Here is a 24,988-nt window from a genome sequence, read left to right as displayed (position 1 = left end):
ACTTTTTGTTTTCCTTAAAAAAAGCGGTAAAATCCTGAGATTAGGTCCAAATACATAAAATATTTTTTTAAAATAAAATTACAAGTATATTTATTTATATTGTAGTTTTAATTACAATTATACCTCTTATTCAGAAACAAAAATTTTTACAAACTCCTCCTAACATATATCACACTAATGCCCCGTCAAAGGATACACTTGTAATTTTATAAAGAACAATGAGTGTGTGTATTTAGACCTAAGCTTAAGGGGTATTAAAATTTACCCTAAAAAAAGTTAGATAGAGTTAAATTATTGCGATTACAGTAACTAAGAAAATCTAGGTGGTAGGAAAATGTCCATTTATGATCAAAATCACTAATATATAATCCAAATTCAACGACGCGTTAAAAGTTAAATTTACTCTCTATTGAGTCAAGTATTATTATAAGTCAGCTATCATCAATTATTCATGATAAACTTTTCCTGATTTGACAGTATTTTTTCATTTTATTTATATTTTGATGTTTGTCAGTCAAAATTTATTAAACTTGTTGCTGATATTAGTAAAAAGAATAAGATAAAAATTCACATTTATCCTCGACTGATTTATTGTAAATGAAATAAATATTTTTATAACTTGATCATTATATGGTAGGAATTTATTGTTAAAAAGATAAAAAAGAAATATTGTAGGAATCGTGACTGAAATATTCACTCATAATAATAATGACACAAAAAAGTATATGCAACTTGGTATATTCCAAAATAGGGTGAAAAGGCCCCCAAAAGTGAGAAAGATGAAATGAGAATTCTTGATCGAATTGGCAACTACAACCTCACTCTCTCTCTCTAAACCCTAAATCTGCACAGGATTCAGTCCAAGAATTCAGTCAAGGTAGACCCAGCAAAGCTCACTCACTTCACAACCTTTCTTCTCAACGTTCGTACCCGATCCCAGGGTTAAACCTTACCGTCCATCAGCACATTCACTGGTGGAGGTCGCCACCTGTGACCGGTGGCCGCGACTCACAAGTCCGCGCTCGCACGTATCTCCGTTGAGTAGCTTTTGTTTTGCATTCAGCTCTCTCTTGCTTTCTCTTTTATTTTGTTGCATGTTCCCTGGAATTCAACTACCCTCTTTTTACTAGCGTAATGTGAATTTTGTATGGATTGTGATCGGAGTGGAAATTCTTTATATCTGATAATAATGCTGTGATCCAGACTACTGACATTACTTTTACCTTTGAATGGGATGCTCTGAACAACTTGCTGCATAAATGTTGCTTTTTTTTCCCCCAAGTATTTCTTCTGAATTTTCCTAAATGAAAATTCTTTTTCCTCTGAGTCTGTTGATACAATTGATCCCTTGTAAAATAACTTCTTTGTCAAATCTTTCCTGTCTGTTGTTTGCATGTTAATTTCTTATATCTATTATTTTGTCTGTTTATATACGGGTATTGATCTGATCGTATTTGCTGGTCTTTTTCTTTTTTATTTCTTAATATTTTTATACTGGGGCTATAATATGGTGAATCTCTGTTTTTCTTGTTACAATGTCTTTCATCTGTGGACCCTCAAAGTAGAAACTTGATATGTTGGCCTAATATGGATGGAGGTCAATTGTGTAGTTTTATTGTCGTCCACTGGTGCATCTGTCAACCTGTGAAATCAAGGATATGCTTGGAAAATTTGGTCAGCTTCATCATACTGAATGGTGAATCCTATGTTGCATTTGATTGTATAATCAAAATACAAATCTTGATATGTCAGCCTAATGATCTAATATAATGGACCGAGATGGTGCAGGATTAATTTCAGAGGTTACTACTGAACATGTGTGTTTGTGTGTGTCAGTCTAGTGTATTTTCAACTTGTGGAACCAAGGATATGGTTGGAGAATTTGATGAGATGATGGATAATCAAGTATTTAGTTATTTCCTAGATGTGTATGAAATGTGAAAACTGTCACATGAAGGACCTTCCACTGGTTAACAATCTCCAAAAGAGAAAGATTGTCAATTAATTCACCATTTTACGCATTGTTCAGTTAGCATTTGTTACATATTACACTTTACTTCTTATTGATCAGCTGACAAGAAGATTTTTGCATTTGCACTGTTTAAACAAATATTAATAATGCTTTCTGCTCTGTTGATTTTTCTGCCTATCCGAGGCTTCAATTTTTGCCACATTTATGCATCTGTACTGGACAGTCTTGCTAATTAATTACAACCCAGTGCATGGAATTTGTATTCATGTGGTGAAGTCCATTTTGCTTGCTTATAAGGTAACTGGTGATTTATAACTTGTGTGTTACATGATTTCAATTGATTAATACAACTTCAGTTTTCATACCGGACTCTGTAGAAACAAAGTTCCTTTTTGTTTGTGTTCAGTGGATGGCTGCTGTTTTAGGGGCAAAAGATGCAGTGGAATGGATTTATAGAGGAGAAGGAGCTGCGAACTTGGTTCTTGCTTACTGTGGAAGTGCTCCAAAATTTGTACGTATTTTTTTCGTCAAAATCGTTTCTATAATTTTTTGCTAGATTCGGAAGTTATTTTATGATTTCTTTTGTTTTTATAGATCTATTTTGTGCCCTTTTTATTTTCCCTCTTGGTACAAGCGTTAAGGCTCAATTTGCTTGATCTATAGTTGTCTAGATTGAGATTGGAGTGCACATTATCGAGTTTGGTTATGTGACTTTTTCCTTATTAATGGTAGGCAAGGGGGCTGCAGAAAATCCTTATTTTGCCTCCTGCTGATAATGGGTTTTGATGAAGCAGAAGAATTAAGATCCATTTGGTTTGAATCTTTTCACCCAACTTAGTGAGAAAGAAAATTGATGAAGTTGGTATAAATATGTTTCACCCTTTTTCATATCTTAGAAAATTGATCCTGAACTTAGGTTGGCAAGTGGTTTATTGGGGTTGCCTCATTGTAGATGACATGGTCATCATATTCTGGGTGAATGAAAATGTAGAAGAAATCATGTTTCAAAAGATCAATGTATTAATAACGAACATTGGTTGATGAAATCAAGTGCAGGAAAGGGGGAGGAAAAGATGTTTACAGGAATTAGAAGGGTAAAGCTTTGTCAGATATTTTAGAAGGATAGTGTCAGAAAGAAAATATTCAGTTCCTGTGTGCAAGATATGAAAAAAACCTTGAAGGCGCCATTGTACTTCAATTAGATAATTTGAATTATGCAAATAATTAAGTAATGAATTTCTTCCCCAATATTTTATCTAGGTTGGAAAGGTCTTAAGGATACAAAAAGTTCCAAATAATGGATCTGAATGTGAGAATGGTCATTCAGCTCTAACCAAGCTCGAGTGTGTCCTATGGGGAAAATTTGAAGGCATTGTTTCAGCTCCTACAAGGGAAACTGCAGAGCAACTGTATGTGCAGAAAGTAATGTGCCCATTGTTGGGTTCGGAACATGTTGATGCTGGAGTAAGTTATTATTCCTCAGTAAACATTTGAAGCAAACTTTTATTGACTCCTTAAGGAACCTTGCATTTTTTCATGTCTGTTAATAATATTATGATCCTCATGATCCTTAATTTACTTTGCTCAACAAAAAAACTCATTTATCACTTCTATGCTTTTCCTATACTTGGTTACTGCTCTTTGTGTTTCAGGATGCACTTATGGCGTCCTGTTTGCCAATATGTGTTTGTGGGTGTGCACGTCTAAGTTTTTCTGCTTTCTAGGTACACAATGTTTATAGCTTGGTTAATGGGCTCTTGCATCCTTTAATTGTACCTGCCGTGTGGTATAATGGATAATCCTTTTATTCTGGTCTCTGAAAAGGAGATAAGACATTATAATGCTCTGTCTACTTGTTTCACCAAACAAAGCGCTGAATGGAAGAATCAGTAGGTATTGAGTTGGCCCAACGCGGAACTTGAGGGTTCTACTTTGCTCTGTGTTTCTGTTCTGTAAAATCAAGCGTACAGCAAGCACTAAAAATTTGATCATGGTGACTCTTTACAGATTCATGTTCTCGTATCAAGAGAGTTTCTGGAGGCAGTTGAAAAGAAAGTTCTTGGTCAGCGTCCTTCTTGGCGAGTTGATGCTGCCAAAGTCAATCCCTTGTGTGATTCAGTTCTTCTCATTGCTGATCATTCAAAATTTCCTCATGGTATATGTTACTCTCTGACATTGTTTTGATAGATGAACTCTTACTCGTGCTCTCCTTAGTCCTTAATTAAGACATATAATCAAATTTGGGGTTTATGGTTTGCTTGAGTTGCTTCAGGAAGTTTTCACTTTCCCATCAGTACTTTTCTGTTTATGGCATCTTTACTATCTACTTGGGAGCTGCTGAGTTATTCTTCGTGGAATATCTGGAGAATTGTTCTGTGGGTTTTGCGTTATGAATTGCCAAGTGCTATTGATGCTCAATGCTGATGTGGACATGCGTTTTCAAATTGGACTGTTAGTGGTCTCTCTGTAGGGTGCCCCAGAATATGTCTTATTTTATGTTTGCTGGTATGATCCATCTAGTTTCCGAGAAAATCTGTCCTTAATTAAGTTATCCTTGACCAGGAAAACAAGATTGGAGACTAATGATGTATTTTCTTGTTAGTGTGGCTTCTTGTATATTTCATCTGGAATCTGCTAATGTTTGTCTAATTTTCAGTTTCAGGAATTTTCAAAGAGGATTTTTGTGTATCTGTTGAAATAAAGGTGCTTCTCTGGACATCCACATTGCATTATTCCAGTCCTATATGTCTTTGTTCATATCCTGTTAGATATATGTACTAACTTAACAATTATGTGGGAGTACTTAACATGTTTCATTTCTTCTCTTCTGAAAAAGCAGCCGAAAGGTGGATTTCTTCCTGTTTCAGAATTTATAGCTGAAGAAAATGCGGTGAAAAAGAAAATCATTCGCTTTAAAATGCACCAACTGCTGAAATTGCACCAAGGAAAGGTAATAACTAGATCCGATCTAAGCTTTTTCCCTCCTGAAAGTAAGGATTTTTTGGATGTCATGGGTCAGCATTGCATCTGTATCAAATTGAGATTGCTTGCATATCATCTTAGTCTATCTGCATGAGTTTTCATTAGCATGTAACTGATTGAGATTCTCTAAATGCAGATACGAAAAATAAGTAAATATGATCCTCTGGATATGTTTTCTGGATCCAAGGACAGAGTACAAAAAGCAATTAAGTCTCTCTTTCTTACACCTCAGAATAATTTCCGCGTTTTCTTAAATGGTTCACTTGCTTTTGGAGGAATGGATGGTTCTGCTGACAGTGCAAGTTATACTCTTGACCAAGCATTCCTGGACGGACTTAAACATATCATTGTGGCAAAAGATGGGATGCATATAAAATATTTTCTGGAGCTCATTGCTGAAACTATATTCAAGTCTGGTTTATTGGATCGGCTTCTTGAAGTACAGAAACTTGATGCTATTGATATAGAAGGTGCTATTCATGCCTACTATGATATTGTGTCCCAGCCTTGTATGGTCTGTCGGGAGAAGGATGGAAACAAATTGTCAGGAAGATATTCATCACTTCATTCAATGCCAAGAGATGAAAAATTAAAAATTGTGAGGGATTACTTGATATCTTCCACTGCAAAGGACCTAAGTTTGATGATTAGTTTTAGGTCCAGAGGAAATAATCTGGAGTCTCCCTATAAGGTTGTCTTTCTTGAATCAACCAAACAAACTTTTGATTACAAGGTGAACACCTTTTCAATCATTCTTAATATTTATGATTAGCTTCTAGACATCAAATATCTGGTTTTCAGCATAAAATCTGAATCAGTATGAATTTGGTTTCCCATTTAGAAGCTTTTGCTTTTCTTCGGTGATTTCTATCATCTAACTGATCCACATTATGAGCTGAGACCATGTTGTTTGGAATTTGTTATCAGTTTTTGTTTATTTAAAACGATTTTGGTATTTGTTTCTCTTTTTCTTTTGTAAAGGTAAAGTTTTATTGACATAAAATTTCTGGTTTTCAGCATAAAATCTGAATCAGTATGAACTTGGTTTTCAATTTAGAAGCTTTGCTTTTCTTTGGCAATTTCTGTCATATAGCGTTATCCACATTTATGAGCAGAGACCATGTTGTTTGGACTTTGTTATTAGGTTTGATTATGTAAAAAGATTATGTTGTTTGTTTTTCGAAAAGGTAAAGTTTGACACCATAATATACTGGTTATAAAACAAGCTTATAGTAATATAATGTTTCACCATTAGACTCCTGGGAAGTTAGTCTCATCTCCTACTGCCTCCTTTGGAAACTCCGCTGTTGGGGAATAAATACTGTCTGCATGGTGTTCCAATATTTGTTTATTTTTGCATGTTTTCAAAATACCCGTTTGATCATAGTTTGTTGTCCATACAATCTTGTAGGCATCTTTCATTGACCTGGACATGAAACCACTGAAGAAAATGGAGTATTACTATAAGTTGGATCAGCAGATAGTCAGCTTCTATGTCAAGATGGTAAAAGATAAAGAAGCAATTGATAATGGTGAGGGCATTTCATGAATCTTCCTATTCTTGCATACCAGTTTATAAATAAGATGCTTGTAACTTATAATATTTCTTTGATGTATTTTCAGTCAAAACATGCCCAACTCTAATTGGCATCTTACTTTTCTTTCCTCTTCGTGGACAACTGCCTCAACTTTAGATTAGGAAACAGGAGTAGATTGATTTGTTGCTCTGCTCTTCCTTTAATGCTTGAAACATTTAGGTCCATTGCTTTAGGCACCTGGCCAGCTGAACATATTTATGCATGTCCGATGCAGTCTCTCTGTGAACATGTCTAGTGTGTATGTTTTGTGCATGCCTTATGGGTTATAGGAGTCAGAAGGTCTTCTAATGTGTTCTCAGTTTTAACTTGCATTAGCCTTACAAATCATTTTCCATCACATAAAATGGTTCATTTAATCTTTTATTTTCGTGGATGTTCATTTGTCATAACGGATTAAAATACAGGATATCAACAAAGGCAAAGAAGGAAAAGTTGTGGCGTCGTCTGATTTTTTCTTATCAGCTGGATCTGTGCTTCCAGAGAACATTCTACATTGTGACAATGTCAGTCAGGATATTGTCCTGGATCTGTCGACACATGGCTCCAATAAAATCACTTTCCACATGTTTGAATATACCATTTTCCTTTGTAAATCTGAGCTCTCCAGATATTGCCAAAGCTTTGAGACGTCGTCATTTGGAACCAACATTTGCTGCAACTTCACCATCATGGTTTCTTGTTAAAATTTGGAAAACTCCTCTGGGCATTGTTTGCATACTTGGGTTGTTTACCATAGCCTTGGTATGCGGCTCATGAAATTGACTGAGGAATCACCATTTCATTAAGACAGTTACCTCTAGGCTGCACATCTTTGCCGTGGATTACCCTATCCAAGTCACATCGTGTCCATAGTGCTCTGCAATCCAGAACTGCATTTTGGCTTATGTTTAGCTTTCAGACAAGGATGTTACATCAAATGCATAAAGAGTTTTATTCTTTAATTGTCTTCTGTAGCTAGGTAGTTTTAATTTTGTTTTATTTGTTGCCTTATTGCTTGCAGCATGTATATGATAATTCATCTTCTTCTCTGTATTTTGTTGGACTCTACATTAGTATTCTCTTCATATACTCTGTTGAACTCGTCATTTACGTGAACTAATGTCTGCAGTGTCCTCTTTCATTTCTTATATGAGAGTAGACGAGAATATCTCGGAACCAAAGTGATAGGTTCTCTAAAGATTTAGCAACCTACTGCATAGTTAGCTAATTAAGTATTTACTTTGCCATGCTTCCGCAGAAAGGGAAGATGAAATAAGGTGTTTAGAAGACAAAGATTTGTCAGCTTTTCTCCGCCTACAGAGAAATGATGTATCAACTTTGAGCCACACAAGCAACTAATTTGTACGGCTTGATTTGGACCGACAGAAATGCCATGAAGATGGATCTTCCCCTTCCCATGAACTCTAAGCCGGACGTTAGCTCAATCATGACTACTGACCATCTGCGGATTGTGTAATTATATCTGTATCTTATGTTCTTGATGCTAATCTAATTGTGTAAATGATTGTTGTTGTAAATCTGTACTACACATTAATAAATTTTGTTTTCATAAGACATTTTAAGTCTCCAACTGATTACCCTTGTCATGCTCAGTCAATTGGATTTGTCTCTTGGCATCTGAATCAGACTCTTAGGGCACTGATATCTTGGGGAAACATGTGGACTATTTCAACAGCAGATTTAGATTGTATTTTGTTCTTGAGAGACCAAGTCACCTGTGGTTATTGTATTCTGGTACCCCAATTATCTTACTCTTATGATTGCATCGAAATGCATTAGGGTTTTATCTTTCTGCTCATGTTTAGTGGCTGCTTATCAATCTTTCTTCCCTTCCACATATCGTTTCTTGTCATTTGTTAGCTGCTGTCCGGCCCCACTGGATTTGCTTAAGGCCTCTAAAATACTCCCTTTTTAGAGGAAAGGTGAGACTTCCATTGACGTTTCTCTTTTATCCATTGAAATTTCAGAGTTTGTTACTAATCTTTTCGCTCCAGTTGTATGCAGTATTAGGCATGGAGGTGATGATGCGCATCCAGGGCTGTCACCGAACCAAGAACAATTGTCAACATGCAATTGTCTATGCACCATCAGATGACACATATAGCAGATAGGTCGTGCAATCATCTGTAATATCGCCTGAAATAAAAGATAGCAGATAAAGCGAATTATCTTGGCCTTTGCAATTTTCTTGCAGGAACATTCTTTTGTGAGAATGTGAAATGTAATTCAAGTGTAAATAGTACACTTCTTGAATATTTACCGACGATGTCTTCAGTACTAATGATTGTAAAAGGCCCATATGTAGCTGGTCAATGCATCATCTGTATGCAAACTTCTTGCTGTATTAATCGGCAGTAATTAAGAGTGCAAACTCGTACATAGCTGTATATTGTGTGAATACCAGCATAGATATGTCTAGTATGTGTAACAATAGCGACCAACCCATGAAGCAACCAATAACATCTGAAAACACGATCCTTAAAACTCTTTTTCTTACAATTTGAGCACTGAGAGGAGACCCGTGGACCTCAAACGAACAGCCCAAATTGCATGACCCGTAACCCGGATCCAGACCCGACAAGCCTCCAAACCGCCATTCTTCCCAAGAATTCTTATTATACATCTTAGTTCCTGCCCCGCCAAGAAACTTCTGTAAACACACGCACAGAGAATCAAGACAGGAAGAAATGACATTTTCATATGAATCTCTGCCTTCCTCTTCCAACAAAGTCCTGACAGCGGCTGCTTCAGTTACTGCTTCCATAATCCTCCTCAAATCCATTGCCAATGACCTAATCCCACACCAAATCCACACCTATTTCTCTTCATCCCTTCACAAACTCTCTAGCCGCCTCTCGTCCAACCTCACCGTTGTCATAGAAGAATTCGATGGTCTGACTTCTAATCACATGTTCGAGGCATCCAACGTTTATCTCGGCACCAAAATCTCCCCCTCCACACAAAGAATCAAAGTGAACAAACCCCATAAAGACCAAGAATTCGCAGTCACAGTAGACAAGAACCAAGAAATCATTGATTTCCATGGCGGGATTAAGTTCAAGTGGTTATTGCAGTCCTCTGCAATCAAGCATTCAGCCCAAGGTGGTAAGAATAGCAATCCAAGAACCGAACTCCGGTACTTCGAGTTGAGTTTTCACAAGAAACACAAAGATTCCGCCTTGAAAGTTTACTTGCCTTATATACTGCGAAAAGCAAAGGAGATCAAAGAAGAAACAAGAACCGTGAGGCTACATACAGTTGATTATAACGGTACCGATTATTGGAGTTCCGTTGAGCTGAACCATCCAGCAACCTTTGATACGATGGCTATGGATCCTGATATGAAGAATGAGCTGATTGAGGATCTTGGCAGGTTTGTGAGGAGGAAAGATTATTACAGGAGAGTTGGGAAAGCTTGGAAACGAGGGTACTTGTTTTACGGGCCACCCGGTACCGGGAAGTCGAGCTTGGTTGCAGCCATGGCTAATTATCTTAAGTTTGATGTCTATGATTTGGATTTAAGAGAGGTGCAGTGCAATTCGGATTTGAGAAGGCTGTTGATCGGGTCCGCCAATCGGTCTATACTTGTAATAGAAGACATTGATTGCAATGTGGGCGTGCAGAACAGAGACAATGATCATGCAACAACTGAGGATGACAAGGTATTTTCACACATTCACACATTTACTTGTTATGATGAGTAGGTTTTAGGCATTAAAAAGATGGCTTTTGATGCAACAGATAACATTGTCTGGACTGCTGAACTTCATTGATGGGCTGTGGTCAAGCTGTGGGGATGAAAGAATCATAGTTTTCACCACTAATCACAAGAACAGATTAGACCCGGCGCTGCTAAGACCGGGCCGAATGGATGTGCAGATAGAGATGTCGTGCTGCAGATTCAGTGGGTTCAAGATTCTTGCTTCCAATTATCTCAGGATAGAGGAGCATTCACTGTTTACAGTAATCCAGGAGCTGTTGACGAAAGTTGAGGCGACGCCGGCTGAAGTTGCGGGAGAGCTGATGAAGAGTGAGGATGCGGATATTGCCCTGATAAATCTTATCAGATTACTGGAGAGCAAGAACACCAGGGCTTGACTTTCGGTGAAGCAACAAATCAATTCATATGGACAGTTTGAGGTGAAATTATACATTTAATCCCATAATATTAGGATTAACATTTTTAGTATTTTGCTTTGTGAAAATTTTAAAACCAATTTAAAATTAAGGAAATTTGATTCATGTAGTTCATATCTATGTTTAAGTAAAAAAAAAATAAACAGCAATGACATACATTTGAGTACAAACTAACGACCAAGCTAACAAATACATGCATTGCACGTGTTCTTGTCGTTTGTTTTTCCTCAAACACTTAAATTAAATATGTAAACTTTTTTCAATTTTATGATCATTTTGATATATCATAAAAGATGGGATCAAAAGTATAATGCGGACTAAAAAATATAATTTTACAACAATTTGATGTAGCACCTGCCGCTTTGGTTTAGTGCTGACATTTCGTTTGACGTTTTGGTGACTACTGACTACCTTTTATTAGGGCATGAGAATTGGTGATGGAAGTAGCGAAACCCCTGTCTCAACAGGCTTTTGCAATTTTAGCTTTGTCGTGTAATCCCAAAATTTACCATGTTGGGGCAGGTACACTGAATTCTTCAGTTTATGTTGTGAACTTTTAATGTTTTAGGCACAATGAATGAGGTTAATCGATTTATATTCTCTGAAATAGGTCTGATTCATCTCTCTCTCACTCTCTCTCTGCACTTTGTCGCCATCTATTTCCGTTTATGGACTCACGCGTAAATGCATGCTGCATTGCCAATGTTCACAAATGACTGTTGTTTTTTATTTTTGTTATTGTGGTTGGTACACATACATAATTACTGCATGTTATAAATAGACCAAAATTAGCATAGAGAATCATATCAGTAACATTTATTCACAAAGATTAACAAATAAAGATCTTAGACTAAATTGAAATTGATTCTTCGGCAACACAGTTGGAGAGATGGTCAGGTATATCCAATTTCTTAAGCGATTCTTTCCCGATTAATCGCTTTGACTGTACACCTGATGCAACAAAACAACAAATCCCAGCACATAAAACCTATGGATTATAATCTCAGTGAAATAAAGAACGATTACGGAAAGGAAAAGAAAATCAGCAATAAAAAGCATGAAGCATGTGCAATGATGGTTACCTTGAGCGCTAGCTTTCCTCATTATCTGAGATTGTGGCTCTCTGTATTGCATGCATTTGCGCATTTAGACTCATCTGCAGATGGAAGACCTCGACTATTAATTCACAATGATATGCGAGGAGAAGTTAAGCGCTATAACATCACAAACAATTTACCTTCAATATATTTTGGTCTTTCCATGGTCCTTTATCTGACCTTAAACATCCCCCTTCGATAGCACAGGTACAGCAACCACCAAGAAATTCCGGTAGCTCACTGTCAACAAATTGATCTTATTAGTTCTAAAACAACTAGAATACCAAGTAGGCCAAAGCAACTCACCTTTCATCAATTGCTTCAAGCAATTTGCCCTGGTACTTGCTGCCAAGCACCTAGAAAATTCGAGTATAATTATTTAATGTATTAACAGCTTATATGCGAGCTCACATGTAGGGGAATGAAGTGCTCAGACGTACCTGGATCTTTGAAGTTGTATCAGGGTCAAGTAAAGGCTTGACTGTGTTCCAGATCAGCCTGAAGCCGGGACCAGCATTGATGATGAACATACGATGAAGTGTCTGTAATATATTTAGGAAAATCTGCTTCAAGAAAAAGATGGGCACAACATCTATGTCCGGAATCTAATATTCGGACTATAGTTCTAGCAATCATAAAACAATTGAGGGGATCAGTGCAGGAGACATACTTCAGGATAATTATCATTATCAATCTTCTGAACCAACTTAATGAAATCTATAACAGGGCGTCCTAAACTCATTATACCCTGAACAGAAACGAAGGGCTTAGAATTAACCATGTAGAATCGCTTTCAGCAATGGCTAATCAGTAATGCTTTATAGAAACAAAAATAAACGAATACCAATCCTTGAACATCCAAAATTGTTGTGCTTGAATCTATGTGCCTGTTTGCAACAACAGAACATGCTGGAAACCTGCTAGCAAGAGTTCTCTCAAACTCCTGAACTTGATATCTTACAAATCTGTCCACAGTTGTAATCTGCAGTAGCATGTCAAGATCAATCATCCCCAATCTTTCTATGTACACGGGTCTTCCATCCTTGTCCACACCATGATAACCATGAGGGTAATATTGTTGAACCTCATTCAGCTCTTTGAAGTCCAAATCCTGAGTATGATACAAGTAGAGAAAATTAAGATCTAAGAAACCACTAAAATACTAGTAAATAAAACAACTATTGTGGAAATTAAAAAGAAAATCTGGCAGACAACAACTTCTTTAATTTCATTAAAGGTAACATGCAATTATAAAAAGTAATAAAAAAAAAGAACAAAGATTTGGCCTAAGATATATGTGATGTATGGGAAAATGAACTATAGCCCAAGAACATGAACAAGATTGAATCATAATTTCAAGCGACCCAGCCTTGAAGTTCTGGCCAAAAATTGTGAAAGAGGCAACCTTCCTGATGAAGCCTTTTTTTGTAAACACAGAGATGACAACCTTTTTTTTTGTTTTTTTTGGGTAAGCAAGGCAGATCAATATTTCACAATTTTCCTGGTGAAGCCTAACGTATAATAATTGAACTTCAAAACGTCAAAAACTTCAGAGTTGTGGATGAGTCTAGACACAATGCAAAAACCAAATGACCTATCTCGATCATCCCGATCTAAACACCAACCCTTGAAACAATAAAAACTTCAGATATTTGCAAGAGTGTAATAGACTGTATAAATACAAGATCAGATGCAGATCACCTCCATGATCGTATCTGCACCAAAATCTTTCCTCCACTGGAGCATGTTTGCCCACATAACCTTTGCTGCTTCAATGCGGAACTTCCTTGCTTTCAGAAATCTGCAAATTGTTTATTACTCAGGAGGGGGGGAAAGAATATACTGTCCAAAATCATGGTTATTAACATTTGAAAACACAGATGCAACAATGCAACAACATTTTCATCCTTGATACAAACTGTTAACTCAGAGTCACCACAGAACAAGGACAAGAAAGACTGCACGTTCAGATTAAAATATGTCAAAAGGTAGAATCAAGAAACTCTAGTTGAAACTGAAAGGAGAAAGTTTCAAAGACAAGGAAAACCAAATTTATCATGTTCTATAATCAAATTAGTTCTAGTTTTCCTAGATACAGGTGATGCACAAATTTACATAAGAACAATATTTCATGAAAATGATAAGATCTGCACAAGCAATCAATTAATATCAACTATGCTTGAGCCAAAAGTTTTACCCAGTTAATGCTGAAGCAAAAATCATTGGAAAGTGCATGTAATTTAACATTTTTCAAATGAGGTGAAATTTTCTGAAAGCTCAAATTTATTCCGGTGTATGCACTACATCAACCAACAGATACACCAAATAGAGACACAATAAGCAATGAGAGAATTGGTTACAAGTATCCTGTTTAGTCAGAAATTCATACCAATAAAAGACTTTCACAGAAAAGTTATTGATGTGTACTCCATTACAGGAGTCGGGGAGTCATTCATGACAAAACCCATGTAAGCATGCGGGTGAGAAAAAGTTACCTTAACATTACATGATAATCATCAAATCTTTCAGGAAGCAAATCATCGGCGATTAATGCTTGTCGAAAAGCATCAACAACCTTCTCCTCCTCTATTTCACGAATATCTTCAATTTCACAAACTCCAACATCTTTTCTCCTTCTGATCTTATTTCTTAGAGAACTCCTGAGTTTAATGGACGCACTTTTTGCTTTTTTCAGAAATCCAACTTTCATCCTTTCCTCCGAGTTTTCACAATCTGATTTCTGTTTGTGTTTTTCATCATTACCACAGCCTGAAGGAAGCACAAAGATTCTTTTATTCACATGTTAAAGATTCAAAAACATCAACCTGATTCTTGATTATATCACAGGTAACTCCCATCTAATGATACAAATGCAGCTAGGAGAATTAACACAGTATAACCGGGAGCAGCATGTAAAGACCGGGATAAAGCCCACACCTCCGTCTGTAATACCGGAACTAAAGCTAAGCATACTACAACCACTCACAAAGTCACCAAAGAACACTCTTTCTCCTCTTCGCATCGCCTCACTTACAGCTCATAAATTCCTATAGGTGTCTCTCGGATGGTATCCCAGGCAAACAAAGATCGCCCCTTTACAAGAAAAAATTGATGAATCAGGTGGATATAGCCCTAGTTTCACAATAAAAAGAAATCAATTTAAATCTTCGGAGACCATCTAATCACACTTGATCTCAAAGTAACCTGTAAACATTCCAACAAAATTAACCTACAACAACTCAGCGGCTACAGTAATACTAGACAAACTACACAATTCAACCATAACTAGCATTAACATTACTCCCCAAATCCACAAAAAGATTCGCCTGTCGGCAGTAACCATGAACCAGGAAGCCCGAAATCGAAACTCAAGATTAACTAAAACGAACAACAGTATCTCCACTGCTGCACTTGCTCAACCACAACCCAAAATTTCAATCTTAATCACCACTTAAAATCCGCCGAAAAAAAAAAAAGCAAAAAACTGAAAAACCCACGATCTACAACAACTTAAAACAGTGAACAACGAGCACATAAATTTACTCCAGAAAAACATCAAATAAAAAATGCTCATTGTACGACTCACAAGGGCTAGAAATTCTATCAAGGGTCTTCGACATTGCTGAATTCCCCAAAACCCTCCCTTGATTATTAGATATAGCAAGATTCCGTATGTATAGGAGAGAGAGAAGATGGAAGAGTTCGTAATTTGTTGGTTTTGTGGAAAGGCGGTTAAGTGCAGCTGGTGGAGGTGGGCCCTCGCCACGTGGCGGCAGAGTGAGCACTTGGTGTTCCGTTTGGCGGGAATATGCCGCATGCATAGGGAATTACACTTTTTGGCTATTCTCCCCCCCCTCCCCCCCCACCCCCTACCCACCTTCCTCCCTTTATACGGCTACAATAATATGCTCTCACTTGTCCTCTATTTTCTATTTTAATTAACATATATATATGAATAATATTCTTAAAATTAAATTATAGATCGAATCCATTAAATCATCAGAGATTATAGGTTCCATCCCTTGGATCATATTTAAAAAATGGATTGATTCGAATCTTATGTTATATATATACATAATATCAATATCTTATGTATCAATTGGTTAAAGAAAAAAGAAACAAACTCAAAATAAATATATCGTCCTATTCAACATAATTAGTTCATAATTTTAATATAATTGAATAGACAAATAATTAAATAAAAATAGTCACTTGTAATACAATTTTATACATTTTGCCTTTTTTAATTTGAGATTTGAAAAAACCTTTAAAGTTTGAAAGAATTTTGACGATGGGTCGACTCTGATCGGCCCATATTAATTCTTATGCCAGTGATTCTATACCTATGTACTGGCTCAAATATATGGTTTACTTTCGATTAGATCGATTGATTTAGACTGATTATCAAAATATTGTATGCAAATTTTTGTTGCATGCGATTCTTGTGAATATATTTAAAAAGAAAAGTCATGTAAGATAAAAAAAAAAAAAATTGTGAAAAGAAATATACATAATGTGAGGGGAGGAAAAAAACAGTTTGTGAAAAGAAAAAAATGTGAAGTGAGATGGGATGGAAAAAAAAAAACTATAAATATGTATTTATTATTTAGAATAGTATAAATATCCATTAGTATTATATAAAAACTGGGGACGTCAATTCACGGAATTCTTGTCTGCAACATTTGCGTGTGCATTGGGATTCAGTGATATGCCCATATCTATTACGTCATCACAAAATAATACAAAAATAAGATTCTTATTTTTATATTTTGCCATTTAAATTATTCTTTTTTCCGAAAAGAACATTACATGCAATATGATATAGATAAAATACCACATATGCAGTGTACTTGATGTTTTTTTTTTAATATAAAAATGAATTAAAAAAATATCATATATGACAAAGTGCAAATTTTATAAAGTTGAAATGGTACGTTAAACATAAAAAAAAGTTTAAATTACAAAACGTAAAAATAGAAATAATTTGAACAACGAAATATAACTTACACTGATAAAAATTAACAATCGAATGATAGTTGATACATGGACAGCAAATCCCTTGACAGGCCGGCTCATCAACTTTAATTCGCATATAGCTCTTTTTCATATCGCATCATGACTATGTTCATACCGCATCATAGCTCTTTCCATTTCGTTTTGCCATACAGATTATTAATCATCAAGGATATTCATATCACAATTATATTCAATTTTTACCACTCCCTCATTTCTACATATCACCATTCTTGTAAACAGCTAATGACGTAAAATCATAGTTTGACATATTTTCATTTACCAGCACCCGCAACACCTCATTCAACAAATGTAATACTCCAATATATTCTTCATTTTTACAACATAATCATTCAAATTAAACTGTCCTTCTCTCATATATTTCTAAATCATTTATAGCACAAATCACATACTTATATAACAATAGTATCACAAGAAAAAAAAAAAAAAAACATATATAGATAACACCAATTATTTACTCACCTCGATCTTACAACGCTTTAATTAGCAAATAGAAAATTGGTCAGTCCTCTACTTTATCCCCAAATCCTATAATGAGTTATAATGCATATCAGTAATATATCAAAAATATCGTAATCTCTAAATAGAATATTAAATATTATTCGTACAATTTTCAACAATCTTTTAATATTTTATTTCTATTAAAATTCAAATTTTCGTTCTGTTATTTTCTACCTAATTTAACTTTTTGAGCTTTTCAAGTATATAATTAATCGATCAACCAAATCATAAGGCTTCATTTACTCCAACCCCTCGTATTTTTATAACTATGGTTCCTAATAATAATTGTAGACTAAATTATCTCAAAAAAGTCTCATTTTCCTTTTTCAATAAATGCAATATTTTCAAAAATCACTTTCTAATATTACTCGAATATCCTTTTCTAATATTCGTATTTGTTTTTCATCAGTTTCTCATTATAAAAAAAAACTAATTAAAATTTGATTAATTAATCCGATTAAATTGAACAATTCAACTGTAAAAATAATTAAATCTAGTAAATTATGTAATATAAATCATTAATTATAGTATCTATAATTTCATTGAAATATTTATCATCATTAATTTATAATTACTCAAATTCGTAAATTTTTTTTATTAATATTAAATTAAATAGTATAAATTGCATTTAATAAACTCACTAAATAAATAATAGTTTTAATATATTAATTACTCACCTATGTTAATCTGGACAAGGAAATCGCCTCTGCTGTTTGTAAATTGAAGGAAAGAACTCTTGCACCTTTGTTATATATACAATACTTGTATTTATATATATATATATATGTATGTAGATACAAACTATTACATGTATATGTATAAAAGTTGGGGACACGTGCCCAATACCATCCAACACTTTATATTTTTTATTTTTTAGAGGATCCAACAATTTATGCTACTATCATATTTTTTATTATTATTTAATTTAATTTTTTTTAAATACCGACTACATCCCTTAATTTCTTTAATTAATAGAATTTGATCTCAAATATTTAATGAAGTTTTTAATTTAGTCTATGCAAGTTTTAATATAATCAAAATTTGAATCTATTATTTATTAATTAATTCTAGAATTATATATTAAACATTTGTGAATATTATTAGAGAAATGGTAGGAAATGAGCATATGATGTAATCAATTACCAAAACAATAGTGAGATTCTTGATTTTGTGAGACTAAAGGTGGATAGTGGATACAGATAAATATAATACGCACACCAATCTGTAGACTAGGTTGAACAACAGATGTTTGTTTCCATGGCCCTCTATCTGACCTCAGACACCCTCTCTCCTACTTACAGCTGCAACTTCCGCCAAGAAAATCCTAGTCGTAAATCTTGCAACCGAGTGTAAGAGTCTTCTCATACTGCTGGATTTGGTATTCACATACCGACCCAAAGTACGTAGTCACTTTTAGAAGTCGTTCCACGTCAATCTTTCAATGTAAACAGGCCTCATACCCCTGCGCTTTAACTCCTTAAATTCAAAGTCCACATGATATGTTAGTAAGATTGATTTTGAAGGCAGATGATGATTCCACTGTTTCAAATCTTTTCTAAACCCCGTACAAGAGTTAAACGTTTTTGCTTTTTCTCTGTTGATGGAGTGTGAAAATGGAGAGACTTCTTCTGAGGGCGGTGGTCGATGGCTGGGATTCTCCGCCTACTCGACACTTGGCGGGATGGTCATGGGTTTTTTCTTTTTGGCGGGAATACGCTCCAGAGAATATGGACACCTTTCTTTGTTTGCTCCTACTTTTTATTAAATTTATGTATTAGTATCAGGGATGATCACCTCTCTCCTCTCACTCTATTATAATTATACATAAATTTTTTACGTGATTTAAAAAATTATATTTAAAATTTATTTTTGTCTAATAAATAGGTTTGTTGTTAATCAAGATTTATTAATATTAAAAAATAAATAAAAATTGATTAATCAAATTAAAATACCACTTCACATGCATTATCGTGTATAAAGATAATTTGATTATAAAATAATTTATTTAACCTACAATAACTCAGTAATAAATTAATTGGGTTGGAATGTGTTTTTCCTTATTATCATAATTATTGAATTTTGAATTAAAGTCTAAAAATAATTATTGTATTCTGGACCATATTTTTTCCCCATTATTCTTATCATGTAATTTTCTCTTTATTTCAGTTTAACTTTTTTCATGTTTTTACTTTTGTTCAAACCATTACTTGTACTATGAGGCATAGTCGAGATTAATTAAATATGTAATTTTTACACTAATTATCAAAGTTTTTTCTTATTTGATATAATTTTGTAATTTCTAAATCATCATTTTTTATGATTCTGTAGTTATATAGTGTTATATGTTTTTACTAAATTCCAATCAGTCCATAACAAATAAAGAGGGAGAAGATCACATGTTAATAAGAATTAACAATTAATCAAAATTTAATTTTGTCCATGCATTGTAATTTTAAAAAAAATAAAAATTATTAATGGCATTAAAAAAAAAGTCCTTAACTAACTATCACATAATTTATAAATTTTACAAAATATAATTTTAATCATAATTAAATTAAAATCCATACATATAATATGAGGCACACGCTGGTTCACAATAAAGAAGGGAATTCCTAACAAACCCAACAAACATTATCTTCTTCACTCTTCTAAATTCCTTTTCCTACTCCAATTTTATCATCTCATCCCAATTATGGTCTTTCTTGGTTTCTTTTTCTTTATTTTGGCTCTTTAGAAATGTGAATCTTACCAAATAATGAAGAAAAAGGCTTCACAACTGCTCCCTCCTTTTCTCTTTTTCCCCAAACATTTTTTAGGAAATCTCACACGCCATGTCATATAATTTTTGTCATTTTTTTTTTCAACTTTATAATATTTTACATTTTGTTATTTATAACTGTTTTTCAATCAAATTCTTTTGTAAAAATATTATATTCAGTGTATACTTAAAGATTATGTAATGTAATATTCTTCATATGTGCAGAATATGTGATGTTATATAACATTTTCTTCTAGTCTCATAATGCGGCCAAAATGCAAGCTTTTCCTCACTTCCTATGATTATGGTTGCATGCGTAGAGGGCATGTCCAAGATTTTATTAGCCCATAATGTTGTTTGCCTGAAATCCCCAATACTTCTAAACAAGCAACAAATTAGCCCACATGAACATAATAGGCCGTTGTACTATGTAGGACTCCTAAATTAAGGTAGATAAAGATTTGCAAGATGACAAGTCATGATGTGGTAAAAGCAAAATGACGCATGTAACCCATGCTGGCGCTGCCGCTGCCACCCTCAAACCGCAACCGATCTATCAGTTACTCCAGATATATATGCACACAAATCCCAAAGTTTCCACACGTTACCGAGTCACCTTTTTCTCCAAATCGCTATAAATTCGCATTCATTGCTTTTCTCTCTAGATAGATTGCACTAATCCGTCATAAACAACTTTCTTACTTCCTCTCTTGAAACTGCCCGTAAGAGAAGAAGAAGAAGTTGAGCTGAAATGGCTCATGACATTGGTAAAGATGATGCAAGAATAGGTTCTGGGGATTTCAGTTTCTTGATTGTGAGTCATGAAGAGTGTGGGATTTGGGATTTGTTCAAGTTCTTGATGTTTAATGATCAACAAAGTGGTGCAAAGTTTCTAAAATGTTGTCGTCTTGGAAGTGGGGGTATTTTTGAAGAAGAGGTGTCGGGGGATATTATTAGTGATGGTGAGGAGGTGAGTCCTGATCATAGGTGGGTAATAGTTGTTTCTGTTATTGTAAGGAAAATTATTAAGGTGTTTGGTAAGCCCATGGAATGGTTTGGTTATCTTGTGGAGTTCATTCTCAATCTTCTTTCTCTCAATGGCAACTTTCTTGGACTTCTCTGCAGAATTCTTCATGGTATGATGCTTAACTGAACTGATGATTGACTTTCTAAATCTTCTTGTAAATATTTAATGATGGGGTGTTTGTGGATGACTTAGACTCTAATATGAGTTGGTTCAATCTTTGCCAGAGCTCAATTACAATATAACTACTCTTTTAATGTGAGTCTATGTATTTATGAGCTAATTAAGTGTGTAAGTATACTGACACTTGCATGTGACTAGTTGGGTCTCACTGCACTAATCTGGATGAGATGTTTTTGGCACAATATTGGGTTCTGTTTGTGCATTTTTAACTGTTTATTGAGAAAAGCCAGCCAAGATTGTTTTTGTATTAATCTATCTTCCCTTTTTCTGCCTCAATCTTGACCTTTGCCTGTGTTTAGTCTAAGCTTTGGCGCATGATGTTTGGAAATTAAGAATGCTGCTTGGAATATTGTCAACTCATGTTTTCATCTCCATAGTTTGGAGATTGTAATTGAAGTTGCTCTAAATTAGGTTTTCACATTTCAGAGTGTGTTGATCAATTTTCATTTGGTGTTCATTTCGCATCTTTTAGGATTATATTTCGGTTTAGTTTTCTATTTAGAGAATCATGATTCAGTGGTGTTAAACAGATTTGCATGCTATTTACTAGTGATTAAGTTCTGTAATCAACATGAAGAAGTGATTGAAAGTTTTCTGCAATCTATGTCTACCTATCTTGCTTTTCAAATAATGTTTCAGTCTGAGAATCTTTTGGAAACGAAAACATTGGTGCATTTTGGTGTTTTTTCAATATTAGAAGATTCATGAGGTATTAAAATAAACACAATGATCTGCAAACAGGAAATGTCGTCATGCCGAAAAGAGATTCAGAAACCTTCATAAGTGCAATCGGACATTTAGATGGACGTGTAGACCTGTGCAAAACTGAAAGCTTCTCCAAAGAGATTAGCGAGCCTGATTTTGGGAAGAAAATTTGGCAACTTGAGATGGGAAATCGTGCTTTAATGGATCTGTGTATGATTGCTTCCAAATTGGCGTATGAGAACGCAAAGGTTGTCAGAAATGTTGTGGATCTTCATTGGAAGGTTAGATGCCTGTTTTGTCTCTCTTTTTTACCGTATGATTGTAATGATTACTGGTTATTAATGTTCGTAATCTCATATCACCTTAAATCAGATGCATTTTGTGGACTTCTACAACTGCTGGAATGGTGAGTAATATGATTTCCAAATTACGTTAGATTTATTTACACTTTGTATAAAGTTTCTATTCAGAACCCTATGCCTCTTGAGGAAGAACAAAAACACTGCAAAGAATATAAGAAATACTATGTTTTCACTTTCTCATGCTTTGCATTTCAGATTATCAGAAAGAGAGGTCAACCCAAGTTTTCATAATGTGTGATAAGCCAAAAGATGCAAATTTGATACTCATTAGCTTCAGGGGCACTGAGCCATTTGACGCTGATGATTGGATAACTGATTTCGACTACTCATGGTATGAGATTCCAAAACTTGGAAAAGTACATATGGGCTTTCTAGAGGCCCTAGGTTTGGGAAATAGAGCTAACGCTACCACATTCCATGAGCATCTTCGTGCAAAAAATGCCAGACATTCTAATTTAAATGGTCTTGATGCAAGAGTTGCCTCTTCTAAAGGTCATCATTCATCAGTATACTTATTTAGCAATTCAGATAGATCAACCCCATCATCTGATCCAGAACAGCAATCAGGTTCTGAAGAGGAGCTCATACCAGTAATGAAAGAGATGACTGCTTACTATGCTGTGAGAAGTAAACTCAAGGATTTGCTCAAAGAGCACAAGACTGCAAAATTTGTGGTTACAGGGCATAGCTTGGGAGGAGCCCTGGCCATATTGTTCCCGACGGTCTTGGTACTGCACGAGGAGGAAGCACTGATGCAGCGGTTGTTGGGTGTTTACACTTATGGGCAGCCTCGGGTGGGTAACAGACAGTTAGGGAGGTACATGGAGGCTCATCTGGAGCATCCTGTTTCTATGTACTTCAGAGTAGTATACTGCAATGATCTTGTTCCGAGGTTGCCCTATGATAACAAAACATTCTTGTATAAACATTTCGGGATATGCCTATATTACAACAGCCTCTACGTCGAGCAAGTAAGCTGTTTCTATCCTCCCTTTGTTTGTCCTGTTCTTTCACAGTTTTCATTCTGTTTCGCGAACCTGAATTGTGTATAAACATCATTGATCTTGCGCAGAATGTTAATGAAGAGCCCAACAGAAATTACTTTGGTTTGAGGTACCTGATACCGGCTCATGTAAACGCTGTGTGGGAACTGTTGAGGAGTGTGACAATGGGTTATGTATACGGGACAGATTACAAGGAATCCTGGGAATCCATCCTGCTAAGGATAGTGGGACTAGGAATGCCTGGTCTGTCTGCTCACAGCCCTGTGAACTATGTAAACTCTGTACGGCTTGGGAGAATGAGATCCTGTTAAAATGATGTCCTTATAGAATAAGGAAACATCTCATTCTTGGATTTACAAGCCCTGTAATGTGTGTGTCTGCTGCTAGATTGAGGAATAAATGAGGGATTTGTGGTGTTGTGCTGAGAGTTATGTTGTTTGCATGCTTCTGTAGAAATTCCATTTCCTTTTCCCTGTAATTTGGTGCTTGCGGTTTGTCATTTGAATTGATGCATTCACTAAGTATGCTCTACTATTGTGTCATAGTGAAAAAAGACTAAAGATTTGAGCTGCATATAACTTTTAAGGTTATTGTTATGTGAATTTGGACCGTCATTGCAAAGTAAATTATGCAGTCTGCTCAAATTAAGTAGAATATGTTTTAAGACAACGCTCCATGTAGACCACATAGCATGTTGTAATAATAACAAGAGAGTAGGCTCTAGAAATAATTTTTAAATTAAAATCAAGATTAAAAGTGTAGTTTTCTATGGTTGATGGTTTTAATATTTATAAAAAAGAATAAGATATTGGGACTAAATTAAATTAAACAATAAAATAAGTGTTTGCATGTAGCAAACAAGAAAGATCAATATTATGCCTTGTAGACTATCAACATTTTTCACAATTTTAAGTATATTAAAATATAAAAATATAAATATTAAACCAATAAAAAAATATTTAATCCAACAAAGGCCAAGGAATGGTTTTAAAGAAAATATAGATAAAAAGACAGAAGAAAGAAAGCAATAAGAGAGAGAGAAGAGAGAAGAGGAAAAAGGGGAGGGGACAGAAAAAATGAAGGAAAAATTAAGGTAATCATCAAATGAGCTTAAAATTTGGATGGGTTTAAAGAATTAAACATACAAGTAACCCCCTTATGATATTGCAAATAGGCAAATTACTCTCTTATGAAAAAATAAATAGTGATTTACCTCCTTATACATTTTAACATACAATAATTTACCATCCTATGATTTTTAAATATATCCCTATATGGGGGTAAATTGCTTCATTTTAAAAAAGTATAGGGAGGTAAATTGCTATATTATTTTCATAGGGGAGTAATGTGCTCATTTTCAATATCACAAGGGAGTAAATTGCTATTTACCTTATATTTTTTTGTATAGAGTCCAAATATAAATTTTACAAAAATGAACTTTGTAATGTAGATCCTTGATTATATATGAATTTTGGGATTACATAATTCAAATATGAAATTATTTTATCAAATTATTAGACATATACTTTAAAAAATTAATTATATATTTAGCAGTGTGATTCGAGGTTTGACAGTCTTTTAATGTTTTAAATTAAAATCAAATCAATAGTAAAATGCGATTTTATTTTAAA

At 34.6% G+C, this 24,988-nt stretch overlaps 4 protein-coding genes across 11 annotated transcripts; 3 read left to right on the top strand and 1 right to left on the bottom strand.

The window, feature by feature from the left end:
• Positions 1-739: 739 nt before the first annotated feature.
• Positions 740-8,108, top strand: LOC105166115 (inositol-pentakisphosphate 2-kinase). Of its 5 annotated transcripts, none has more exons than XM_020695367.2 (9): positions 740-1,036; positions 2,379-2,483; positions 3,233-3,436; positions 3,980-4,127; positions 4,629-4,675; positions 4,812-4,922; positions 5,091-5,687; positions 6,366-6,486; positions 7,790-8,108. In XM_020695367.2, exons 2-9 carry the CDS (start codon positions 2,382-2,384, stop codon positions 7,888-7,890), a joined length of 1,431 nt encoding a protein of 476 aa, XP_020551026.1. In that variant the 5' UTR covers positions 740-1,036; positions 2,379-2,381; the 3' UTR covers positions 7,891-8,108. The 5 variants fall into 5 exon arrangements, with proteins under 5 accessions (XP_020551026.1, XP_020551028.1, XP_020551025.1 ...); XM_020695366.2 differs by lacking the exons at positions 740-1,036; positions 7,790-8,108 and adding exons at positions 1,057-2,269; positions 6,957-7,700; XM_020695365.2 differs by lacking the exon at positions 740-1,036 and adding an exon at positions 1,060-2,269.
• A 145-nt stretch (positions 8,109-8,253) lies between these two features.
• LOC105166114 (protein HYPER-SENSITIVITY-RELATED 4) lies at positions 8,254-11,296 on the top strand. The gene is made up of 4 exons (XM_011085351.3): positions 8,254-8,474; positions 8,547-10,214; positions 10,294-10,692; positions 11,111-11,296. The coding sequence occupies exons 2-3, from the start codon at positions 9,240-9,242 to the stop codon at positions 10,648-10,650; spliced, it is 1,332 nt and encodes a 443-aa protein (XP_011083653.1). The 5' UTR covers positions 8,254-8,474; positions 8,547-9,239; the 3' UTR covers positions 10,651-10,692; positions 11,111-11,296.
• Positions 11,297-11,443: 147 nt separating this feature from the next.
• On the bottom strand, positions 11,444-15,625 carry LOC105166113 (phosphatidylinositol/phosphatidylcholine transfer protein SFH8). 4 transcript variants are annotated; one of them, XM_088882452.1, is made up of 11 exons: positions 15,373-15,478; positions 14,724-14,879; positions 14,282-14,555; positions 13,488-13,587; positions 12,631-12,897; positions 12,457-12,552; positions 12,227-12,328; positions 12,093-12,142; positions 11,927-12,026; positions 11,772-11,845; positions 11,444-11,640 (listed from the first exon to the last, which is right to left on the bottom strand). In XM_088882452.1, the coding sequence occupies exons 2-10, from the start codon at positions 14,806-14,808 to the stop codon at positions 11,780-11,782; spliced, it is 1,140 nt and encodes a 379-aa protein (XP_088738578.1). In that variant the 5' UTR covers positions 14,809-14,879; positions 15,373-15,478; the 3' UTR covers positions 11,444-11,640; positions 11,772-11,779. The 4 variants fall into 4 exon arrangements, with proteins under 4 accessions (XP_088738578.1, XP_088738576.1, XP_011083649.1 ...); XM_088882450.1 differs by lacking the exon at positions 14,724-14,879 and having other exon boundaries at positions 15,373-15,625; XM_011085347.3 differs by lacking the exon at positions 14,724-14,879 and having other exon boundaries at positions 12,457-12,534; positions 15,373-15,623.
• A 5,041-nt stretch (positions 15,626-20,666) lies between these two features.
• LOC105166112 (alpha/beta-Hydrolases superfamily protein) lies at positions 20,667-23,888 on the top strand. Its single transcript, XM_011085346.3, has 5 exons — positions 20,667-21,215; positions 22,028-22,272; positions 22,364-22,397; positions 22,549-23,324; positions 23,426-23,888. Exons 1-5 carry the CDS (start codon positions 20,831-20,833, stop codon positions 23,666-23,668), a joined length of 1,683 nt encoding a protein of 560 aa, XP_011083648.1. The 5' UTR covers positions 20,667-20,830; the 3' UTR covers positions 23,669-23,888.
• The last annotated feature ends 1,100 nt before the right edge of the window (positions 23,889-24,988 follow it).

Source organism: Sesamum indicum, linkage group LG7 (genome assembly GCF_026168435.1).
Source record: "Sesamum indicum cultivar Baizhima isolate 11 linkage group LG7, ASM2616843v1, whole genome shotgun sequence".
Classification (NCBI taxonomy): domain Eukaryota; kingdom Viridiplantae; phylum Streptophyta; class Magnoliopsida; order Lamiales; family Pedaliaceae; genus Sesamum; species Sesamum indicum.
Note: the sequence above shows the minus strand (reverse complement) of the source record. Positions and strands in the feature narration are given on the sequence as shown.

Bases quoted from the DNA above. Each gene is read 5' to 3' on its own strand.
- LOC105166115 (XM_020695365.2), top strand. From the start codon at position 2,177: ATGCATCTGTACTGGACAGTCTTGCTAATTAATTACAACCCAGTGCAT. The intron at 3,437-3,979 runs GTAAGTTATTAT...GACTCTTTACAG, and splicing joins CGGAACATGTTGATGCTGGA to ATTCATGTTCTCGTATCAAG. The intron at 4,676-4,811 runs GTGCTTCTCTGG...CTGAAAAAGCAG, and splicing joins GTGTATCTGTTGAAATAAAG to CCGAAAGGTGGATTTCTTCC.
- LOC105166114 (XM_011085351.3), top strand. From the start codon at position 9,240: ATGACATTTTCATATGAATCTCTGCCTTCCTCTTCCAACAAAGTCCTG. The intron at 10,215-10,293 runs GTATTTTCACAC...TTGATGCAACAG, and splicing joins CAACAACTGAGGATGACAAG to ATAACATTGTCTGGACTGCT.
- LOC105166113 (XM_088882450.1), bottom strand. From the start codon at position 15,607: ATGCATGCGGCATATTCCCGCCAAACGGAACACCAAGTGCTCACTCTG. The intron at 14,556-15,372 runs GTGAGTCGTACA...TGCTTCCTTCAG, and splicing joins TGATAGAATTTCTAGCCCTT to GCTGTGGTAATGATGAAAAA. The intron at 12,553-12,630 runs GTATTCGTTTAT...GTTAATTCTAAG, and splicing joins TTTTGGATGTTCAAGGATTG to CCCTTCGTTTCTGTTCAGGG.
- LOC105166112 (XM_011085346.3), top strand. From the start codon at position 20,831: ATGGCTCATGACATTGGTAAAGATGATGCAAGAATAGGTTCTGGGGAT. The intron at 21,216-22,027 runs GTATGATGCTTA...ATCTGCAAACAG, and splicing joins TCTCTGCAGAATTCTTCATG to GAAATGTCGTCATGCCGAAA. The intron at 23,325-23,425 runs GTAAGCTGTTTC...GATCTTGCGCAG, and splicing joins ACAGCCTCTACGTCGAGCAA to AATGTTAATGAAGAGCCCAA.